Genomic DNA, 10,144 nt, shown 5'->3' on the forward strand with positions numbered 1-10,144 from the left:
CGGCTGTTTGTGCAAACGTTTTGAAGTCTACATCGTTTGGCTCTTCATTGAGAGACACTATGTGGAACGTAACGTGCAGGTTCCTGGGAGATGCTCAGTGTGCCAATGATGCATCAATATAGTCGAACCACTGGGCCAGGAAATGTGGACATCTGTGGGATATGTGTGGCTCAATTAAGTGACTTCATTACCTTAATGAAGTGTAATCATGTACTCTAAAATTGCCTTTGTCTGACCTATTATCATAACACATTTTTTTATTGCAAAGGTGAAAGTAGCATGACATGGTTAGCTAGTTAAAGTTTGGAGTTCATGTTACCACACACAGGCATGGGTTCCTCCTTACCACACACTATCATCTCAACAACGTCTGAACACCCCTGACTTTACCAGGGCGGATCTGTAAAAACACCAATGGCTGCTTCTTAAGGATCCGAAGAAGGAACTAAGAGGACCTGGTGGAGGTCCGTTCTCACTCAAATGCCAAGACACCTCATCAAAATGGCACTTTGAGTATTTCATTGAGGATTATCTCTAGTTTCTTGTAAAGAACAATTGTTTTCTTGCTTCAGAGGTCAGAAGTCGTGCTGTGAAACAGATCCAGTCAGGATCCTGAAATCGGCCTTTATTGACTTCCACACAGTGTTACAGTGTTTGCGTGACATTACTGAAGGGGGCTGAAGACAGAGCTAAACGCCGACTCGGCGCTTCTCATGCACTGCACCTCCCACACCGAAGCAGTCGGTGTCTGATTGAATTAAAGCTAATGGATTTACAGACCGCGTTGTCTGCGTAATTAGCAGAATGTCCTAATCAACACAACTATTTATGTTAAGTCAGATCTGCAACTGCAGCCAATTAGCGTTAGCCTTCATAACAGACAGGAGTGATCAGCACGATGTTTGTTGTTTCTTCCGTCGGTGGTGAATGCATCACTTTTATTAAAAATGAATCCATTTGCCAAGTAAATGCTTCATTTAACTAAATGTCAATTTGTTCTTTTGCATTGCTCATAAGCAGTTTTTTTTCTCTCTCCTTCATAGGCCCTGTGATCGGAGGAGTTGCGGAAGTTAACCAACTGTGAAAAAGAGAAGAAAAAAAGGCAATAACGGGAAAAGTTGGTGATGAGCATCCGCAACCGACAGGCCCCTCCTCGGCTGATGAACTAGCGACGTTCCTCAACAGCGTTTCGGAAGCAGGAACGAGGCGTCAGTGCATCAGTGGGAGCGGAGCTCCACCGGGAGGAAGCAAACAGCAGGTTTCTCGGGCAGCATGGCCATGAAGCGGCTCAGGTCCTTCCTGGTGTTGGTGGGGATTTCGGTGCTCTGTGGCGTGGCACTGGGAACCCGGAGAGGTAGCGCGTCCTTGGACCAGAGGGCCCACAGACACAGGCACCCAGGTAGGACAGAGGGAACCCACGGCTCCTGCTTTATTTGGCTTTTTAACGCACTCTCTGGCATCAGGAAGTGCCCTCCAACTCGATGCAGAGATGACAATGGTTGGTCCCTCGTGACCATGAGTCGCTCTGTACTCCAGTTATTATTATTGTTCAGGCAGGTTAACATCCAAGCCGTGAAGTAAATATATTCCTCTCCCCCTGACATCAACATCGTCTTGTCAACAACGTCGTCCTCTCCTCTAAACATCTCCCAAGACGGTTTTTATCATCACGTCTTTGATGCATCTTGATTTACATTTTTTCTTTACGTAATTCTTCACTTATAGCAAAGACTTAGTTTGCAGTTCATTTTGTTCCATCAGGGGAACGTTTAGTTACAGCTGCTCGGTATAAAACCACATCTGCACTCCAACGGAGGTTAAGTGCCTTGCCCCGAGACAAGAAATACTAAAACCGCCCATCCACAAGTTCTTCAATCTGATGACCCGTAACTCCAAATGTCCTCCCACTTTTTATTTAATCAACGGAAAACACAGTCAGAAAAGCCAGTCGCGGTGACAACGTCTTTGTTAAAAGGTGTCGCTTTTGTGCTCGCAGGTCACTTGTCGCTGCACAGACACAGGCAGAGGTCTGGGAAGGAGGGGCAGGTCCTTCACAGGTCCAAACGAGGATGGGTCTGGAATCAGTTCTTCGTCATTGAGGAGTACACTGGGCCTGACCCAGTTCTAGTGGGCAGGGTGAGTACATCAAAGCGAAAGTAAATAAAGTGTGATCAGCCTCTCTTGAGTCGAACATAATTAATAACTAAATAACAATTACTGTTTAACTTATAGCCTCATTACCCGACATATTCACCATCATGGTGGGTCCACAACAAATCACAAGAACTCCCATGAGATTTAAACATGCTCCTCCCATTCGTCAGGAGGGAGAGCGAAAGACATTCAAGGTGAAGATGATTGCTGGTGTTCCTCCACAAGAGCAGCATCACTCAGACCGCGCGGCGGCTTTCATAACAAACCACAAATTATTTTCACAATGCGCCATATTTCATCCTATAAAGGGTTGTGAAGGAAGAACGAGACTTTAATTGAACGCTGGGTGATTCTTCTATTTTTCGCGGTGACATCGTTTTAAACATCTTACTTATTAGTGATTGTCTGTCATTCACTGGCCCGCCCGCCCCCTTTTCTCTGTCCAGATGTTGTCGGCGCCAGAGGCCCACTTCGCTTTGCATATGTCCCCCCCCCCCCCCCCGTTTTTAAATGTCACTGCCCTCCCTTTTACTCCAGCTCCACTCAGACGTCGACTCCGGCGTCGGCAACATCAAGTACATCCTGTCCGGCGAAGGTGCGGGGACGATCTTCGTCATCGACGACAAAACGGGCAACATCCACGCCACGAAGACCCTGGACCGCGAGGAGCAGGCCCAGTACACGCTGACGGCCCAGGCCGTGGACAGAGACACCAACAAGCCTCTGGAGCCTCCGTCAGAGTTCATAGTGAAAGTCCAAGACATCAACGACAATCCCCCCGAGTTTCTCCACGGGCCCTACTACGCCAGGGTGCCTGAGATGTCCAATGTGGGTGAGTAGTAGAACAAGACCAGGGGGTTGGAACGGGAGGGTAAAGCTCTGGTTCATCAAAGCTAGACATTAAATAGTGTGGGCTCAACGATAGTGTAGCGGAAATGTGAGCGCACAGTGTTGCAATAACAGATAATCAAGGGTAGAGAAAAGCAACTCATGGCATAAAGAGAGGAGATTGTTGAGTGAGTCACAGATAGAGTTCATTGTGTGTTTGCTGAAGAGCATTGAGCAGACATTACTCACTCTCCCTGTAGCTTGTCCCCAGGAAGTGTGACCGAGAAGTCCCGTAAAAAGTGTCCATTTTTCAAGCTTTTCTTTCATTAAAAGGAGCAAGGACATAATTAGCATTTAGTTGGCACGGGCCATCTCCTTACTGCAAGCTATTCATCTCGATAGATTTTCCTTCCAAAAGGGATGTGTTCGGGGGATTCGACCCCTCGAGGCTGACCTTAAATGATCCACACCGGCAGTAGTTGGGAGCTCTCTGAAAGCCGGAGAAATCCTCCCTCTTTTCACAAGGAGCTTCGGAAAAAAGGACGTTGTGAATGATTTCTGTCGAGCTGAACCCTGAATACAGAAGTCTGGCAGCGAGGGAGCGCTGGTTGCCTCATCATCCCCAACCGGGGTAGTGGAACAGAGAGAAAAGCTGTAAATTTACTAACTAGGTCCATGTTCCCTCATGGACGTCAGAACTAGAACAGATGGGAGAAGGAAGTCTCATTCTTGGTCATTTACCCAGAGCACTTAAGGTAGCCGAATGAGAGGTTTGAGTGGAACTCGATTAAATTCCCCATGAATTTTGTATGTTGTTCGTGACGGTCACAGAGCGCCAACTCATGACATCACAACAGCCAATGAGAAAATTACGAGTGTTTAAGTGGTCTCAGGGACAAAGGAAACCCTGCGTTAGAGAGCCGCTCCATTATTAAGGCAAAAACCATAAATTATTATTATATATTATTGTTTTTTTTAGGTAACTATTGAGATTGCGTTGTTCAACATGAATTGGCTTGGGAAAACATCATGCAGAGGGGCAAAACAGTCCGTGTTTCATGATGGTGTCGGATGGGCCGCACACATAGCTGAGACCCATGAGGCCAGCACCAGGTCCAAAACTAGGACAGATATCAACATTCTACACTTGACCTCCATGTGGTGCTGTTACTTCCATCGCCTTCGGGAGGCAATGACACATGTCCATCTGGAGCTGATCAGCATCATTACTTGAGTTCCTTTTATTTGTCACATTAGGAGAATAAAAAAAAAACTCAGTCCAGTGAAAATGGATTTACACTCATCAAGTCGAATCTGGTTTTGGAGATTGACTGCTACATTTTTTGGGATTACCCAGAAGGTTTTTCTAAATCCAGCGGTTTCAGAACTCTGCCACTGCATGCAGGAAATACAACGTTTTATCTAAATCATAGATTTGCAGAGTGGTTGTTTCCGCCGGATGATGAAAATAGAGAAATTGTGCAGACCAGCCTCGTGGCGGCAGTTCCTCTGCAGAGTCTGAGAGTCACCTCCTGACCTGTTGGTCACATCCGTCCCGCAGGTACGTCGGTGGTGCAGGTGACCGCTACGGATGCCGATGACCCCACGTACGGCAACAGCGCCAGGCTGGTGTACAGCATCCTGCAGGGGCAGCCGTACTTCTCCGTGGAGTCTCAGACAGGTGAGCAAGAACAACGTGGTCCTTTAGTCAAATATGATCCATTTACAGTCATTAACGCCCCCCCCTTCGCAGTCATCATATGGTCACTTCCGTTCATTGGTTGCAACAAATGGCGACGGCTAAAATTCCAAACCCTTAAAAAGCCGCAGTCCATTATTCAACGTGGATACGTATTGATTAAACCTATAATTTCACCTATTCATCAATTGTACACTTTTTTTTAAAGCTCTAATTATGCGCAGTGACCTAATCGGACAATTAGAGTCAACGTAACAAAAATGCGATAAAAACATAATAAAAAACTATAGGGCTCTATAGAGACATTTTTTCATACACAAACGTGAGACCCAAAAATTATCAATTTTTTTAACAGTCCAGATATCCATGCCAAATTTAACAACTTTTTGAATATGATAAAGGCCCCAAAAAGGCCCGCGGTTTGTGAGAATAATAATAATAATTCCTTAAAATACAATAGGTTCCTCTATGACTAGTCGTAGCGAGGACCCTAATGATATCATTCAAGCCTCTCTCAACTGTGAACCAGAGCCCAGGTACAACATTAGGCTGGAACTAATAGAAGAAAATAGTTGTAAGCAGAGATGTCGGCGCAGAGGTGGAGCATTGGTGGGACAGCAGGGGTGAAAAATAATATAATATAACATAGAGAGAGAGAGAGATGGGCTCAGACAAAGTCAGTGCGGGTAAAGAGAGTGATGGAGGCACAGCAAGCAAGAGAGATTTGGGCGGAGGAAATCTGGCTAATCAAAGCGGTGTTGGGTATTTGACTGGCTCAAATCCATAGCTCACATTTCTAATTGGTTTGGAGATTATCAGCTTTGCATGCTGTCACACACACACACACACACACACACACTGGGCATAATATGACAGTAGAAAGCTTCAACTCCCAGACACTGCAGTTAGGCATGTCAGGGAAGAATGAGGGACGGAAGGGGACGGTCGCTGATGAATTAAACAGAAAGCAAAGATTACTGCGACTCGAGATGGAGAAAAGAATACGACTACACCCATGTTTAGTTGGAGTTCTCCTTGAATGATGAGCAAAAATTAAATATTTAGAAATAGAGGACAACCACTAGAAAAAAATTAATATCTGTTATTCCAAACAGACACAAAGTCATGTGATTGTAAAACTGTCCCTTCAGGTATCATCCGCACCGCCTTGCCCAACATGGACCGCGAAGCGCGCCAGGAGTACGACGTGGTCATCCAGGCCAAAGACATGGGCGGTCACATGGGGGGGCTGTCGGGCACCACCCAGGTCAAAATCACCCTCACGGACGTCAACGACAACCCGCCCAAGTTCCCGCAGAGTGAGTACAGACGCCTCCACCCACCCCCCAGTTTCCCCCAGTCTTGCTCCGCCCTGCACATGCGTGTGTCAGTCCACATGCGTGTCAACATCAGTGCGTATGACCACGAAAAACATGTCGCTCGCTAGCTAGCTAGAAACTGGGTAAGTCACTGTCAGGGACACGCGACGTAACGGAAGGACTCGACTATTAAATGTTATTTACTTTGTGTTGATTCTGGCGCCCCCTGTGGACAGAGGGGGGAGTGCGTCCGATCAGCAGCAGATTCCCTCTAGAAAGCGATTCAGACTGCTGCTTGAAGCCAGCAGAGGAGGCAGCACTTCAGCCTCGCTAATGATAAAGAAGCCCTCACGGAACAATGGAGAAACAGGCGTGTTGAGAAGAGCCGGGAATGATGGGTTCTCACGACAAAAACAGTAGAAAAAGGACAAAGCGGAGGAGTCATAGCCTCATTATCAGCGATGAGTGTTTACGAAGTGCCTCTTTGCATTATTTCCAGATATCAGCATCACTGGCAGTTTACATCTGTGATACAAGACAGCACATCAAATAGCAATATGGTGAGGATGTCGCTACCTTAGCTATAAAAAAAAAGGGGTGGAAGCAGTACAAACACCTGCAAGAAAGGCCTCCCAGATGGTGTGAATGAGGACAGTGATTACTTATTTAGTAGTTGGGCTGAGTGAGAGAGAGAGAGAGAGAGAAGGAGAGGGGGGGGGGATCAGATAAGCAAGTTGAAGAATCAAAAACCACAGAAATAAAACAGACAGAGTTCTCCCTCCTCACGGACTTCCTCTCCCACTCACCTCATTACCAGGAGGGAGAGATCCATCGCGGCAGAAAACACAAAGGCAGACAACAACTTGATCTTCGGTCTCCGTGCGTCCGGCAGCACGGAGACGATTTCTCTCTTCAGAACAAAGCGAAACGATGGCGGACCGTCGAGATCGTCGCTTTGGACATTTATCTCCAGTGTGTTGTACGAACAATTATTCACATCACCCCCCCAGAAGAAGAACTAGAAGAACTATTTGTGTTTAGTATCTTTGAGCTAAATGTAAGAGACATTTATATGCAACTCTCACGCCGTTAATTGTTTTTAAAATGTATACATTAATAACCGTTAAGCTTGTTTTGAGAGAGAGGTATAAATGGTTCACATCATGTGGATGAGTTAATATGTTTTCCTAAACTAAGGCATTATAACGGCTCTTATGGATCAGCTACATTGACATGGCTCATTTGTTGGTGTTTACGTCTAAAAGCTTCTCCTTTGGATTCTACGTCTGCTCGAATACAAATTAGAGCGATGATTCATACATAAATAGTGACAGCATCGAACTCTTGACTGGTGGAGGAACATTGGTGGAATTGGAGGAGACCTCTCCTCGAGTGAAAGCCTTGGCTTCCTGCCTGAGCCAGGTACGCCAGGCGGCCTGTGTGTCCTCTCACAGCGTTTAGCTCAGCTGCCAGGAGGCCGTCCGAGTTAAGCTTCTTAGGGAAAAGCAAGAATGGAACGACGGGAGGAGAGAGGGAGGAAGGAAGGGACGGATGAAATTAGCCCCTAGCCAGAAGGAGGAGGAGGAGGAAGAGGAGGGATGTACAAGAGGAAGGAGAGGGTAAGGAGAGGTGAAGATGAAGGAGGGGGGGGGTGGATTTGGGAAGGGTGACCTGGAAAAGAGGGAAAGGCAAGTAGGAGAAAGAGGAGAGAGAGGAGGGATTTGGGCAGAAGGTGGATGTGGACCTTGGGTCCTGCGATGCTAACGGGGCAAAGCGATGAATGGAAGGACCAGGACGGGGTTTTACACTTAAAATGAGACCGATGAGATGAAGCAGGGAGGGAGAACAGGAGACATATGGTGTGTGTCCCCCCACCCCCCCCTCACCTGACACTATCGGGGGGGGGTTTAACATCCTCTGGGCCACGCCGCAGCAGGACGCAACAGGACGGACATCGCCCCCCCCCCCCCCCCCCAACCCGCCACGCGGAGTTTAATACTCTCTTCTTTTTCCCCCTCAGGTGTGTATTCCATGTCCGTATCCGAGGACAAGGTCCCCGGGGAGGAGGTGGGCCGCCTTAAGGCTAAAGACCCCGACCTGGGGGACAACGGGATGGTGTCCTACCGCCTGGTGGACGGAGACGGGCTGAGCATGTTTGAGCTGAGCACCGACTCCGAGACCAGGGAGGCCGTCATCAAGCTGAAGAAGGTAAGGACGAAGGAGGAGGAAGAGCTGCGACTCACTCGGCGATGTTTTGGGCCACTCGGGAGGCTGCGAACGAAGTGTCAAAATGTCAACATTTAGATTGAAAATGAACCAGCCGAGAGTTGCTCAGGAGGAGCATTATCGCTCTTTTAGCGGTGCTTCTTCATCTCTGACATATCTAGCTGCTGAACTAAGTCCATGGCCTTGTCGTTGTGTCCGTGGGAACCAAATCCGAACCGCTGCTGTCACCCAACGAGCGGAAACTCAACGTAAAGCTCTGTGAATCCGAGACTCGGCAGACTGAGGCCAGAAGGGTCTGTAGGTCCGTCCGTGCAGCTTCAGTCAGTTTGTCGTCGCGGATACTGACCGTAGCTTTGGTCAAACCTGGTAAAACAAAGTCACGGTGTCCATTTTGAAAAAGTCCAGACTTCCGGGTTGTTTCTGATGTCAACAGCGCTTTAGGCCGAGAGCGGCTGCTTCATCCGTGCGTCATCCTCCACTTTTTCAATTTTTGCCGGCACAGAAATGTAGTCGAGGTGGCACTTTTTCTCCAGACAAAGCAGTTCGGTGTCTGGATTTCAACAGAGCGAACGCCAAGACTCCTCTGCGACGCTGCTCGTGTCGTCACTGACTTCCTGATGCTGTTGAGCCAGCAAAAAAAAGAATCACGTCCGCCTTTGTTCACCCAGAGAAGGCGAGCAGAGCCTGAGAAAAGCAGAACTTGTCCTCCAGATATGTGACTGCAGAACGTGCGTTAGAGTGATGTCACTGCGGAGACCCTGGAGCACGGCATTAACCCCTAGATGAGTAAAGAACTATGGTTCGAGTTAAAGCGAAATGTTGGAAACACACACATTGGGAATTGTTTAATTGTGTGTGGTTTTTTTTTCAAAAACAGCTCCGACTAGAAGTTCACTAAATGTACTGATGAGCAAAGCAGGACGGCCCAATCAAAGAAATGAGAGCAGCTGATTACACCCAAGTGGGGCACGCTGTGTGTTTGTGTGTGTGTGTGTGTGTGTGTGTGAACATCAACTCTGATGCCACACACACACACACGCACACACCATCACACAACACGCCGTCGACGTGGATCCAAGGGTCTCCTGGAACAAACGCTTAATAGCTGACGCTGAATTAAAGCGCGCACGCGTGTGTGTGTGTGTGTGTGTGTGTGTGTGCATTGAGTCATGATTACTCTCGGGGGAAATTAACACCTTTAGCCCCCTCAAGGTACCTTACACAGTTAAAGTCACACTCACACACTTTCAAATCAGCGCGTGGAGTAGCCTGACTAATCTCTATTCTCTCTCACACACCCACACACACACACACACACACATACACACATACACACACACACCCACACACACACACACGGATGAGCTTTAATCAGCTATTCTCTTTCAACTGTGTCCTGACGAAAGCAGTCCACAGAATATTAAGGAGGCCTGTGTGCATGTGTGTGTTAGTGATGGGGGGGGGGGGGGGGGGGGGATATTGTGAATATTATTATCTCACACTGATTACAAAAGGGGGGGGGGGAATGAAGGGAGAGTGGCTCTACAGACTGCGAGATGGAGGGAGTGTAAGAGGGAGGCAGAGAGGGAGCGTGACCAAAAAAAAAAAAAGAAGAGAAAACTGGGTCACATCTCGCACGGCGCCCGTCATCAACACGCTGAACACGGACGCCGCTGAGCGAGCACGGAACCATCCATCGAGGACGAGGCGTCCCCCCCCCCCCCACCCCCCCTGAAAACCGTTCAGAGGACAGAGCTGCTGCGAGTGTCTTTTGCAGAGGCAATACCCGGCGAAGACGCCATCTTTGATCAGGGGCGACGATGTCGCGTCGATTGGTGTTTGTTGGTTGGTTCGCCCTCTTCCGTCTGCTCGACTGGGTCAGAACTTTGTATCGGACGAGAGGAGACATTCTGTGATG

At 48.0% G+C, this 10,144-nt stretch overlaps 1 protein-coding gene across 1 annotated transcript; it reads left to right on the top strand.

Moving 5' to 3' along the window:
- Positions 1 to 912: 912 nt before the first annotated feature.
- LOC119214403 (cadherin-11) lies at positions 913 to 9,204 on the top strand. The gene is made up of 6 exons (XM_062560536.1): positions 913 to 1,399; positions 1,997 to 2,136; positions 2,692 to 2,986; positions 4,544 to 4,663; positions 5,833 to 6,000; positions 8,021 to 9,204. Exons 1-6 carry the CDS (start codon positions 1,273 to 1,275, stop codon positions 8,302 to 8,304), a joined length of 1,134 nt encoding a protein of 377 aa, XP_062416520.1. The 5' UTR covers positions 913 to 1,272; the 3' UTR covers positions 8,305 to 9,204.
- Positions 9,205 to 10,144: the final 940 nt, after the last annotated feature.

The sequence above is a fragment of the Pungitius pungitius genome, unplaced genomic scaffold (genome assembly GCF_949316345.1).
Source record: "Pungitius pungitius unplaced genomic scaffold, fPunPun2.1 scaffold_112, whole genome shotgun sequence".
NCBI lineage: Eukaryota > Metazoa > Chordata > Actinopteri > Perciformes > Gasterosteidae > Pungitius > Pungitius pungitius.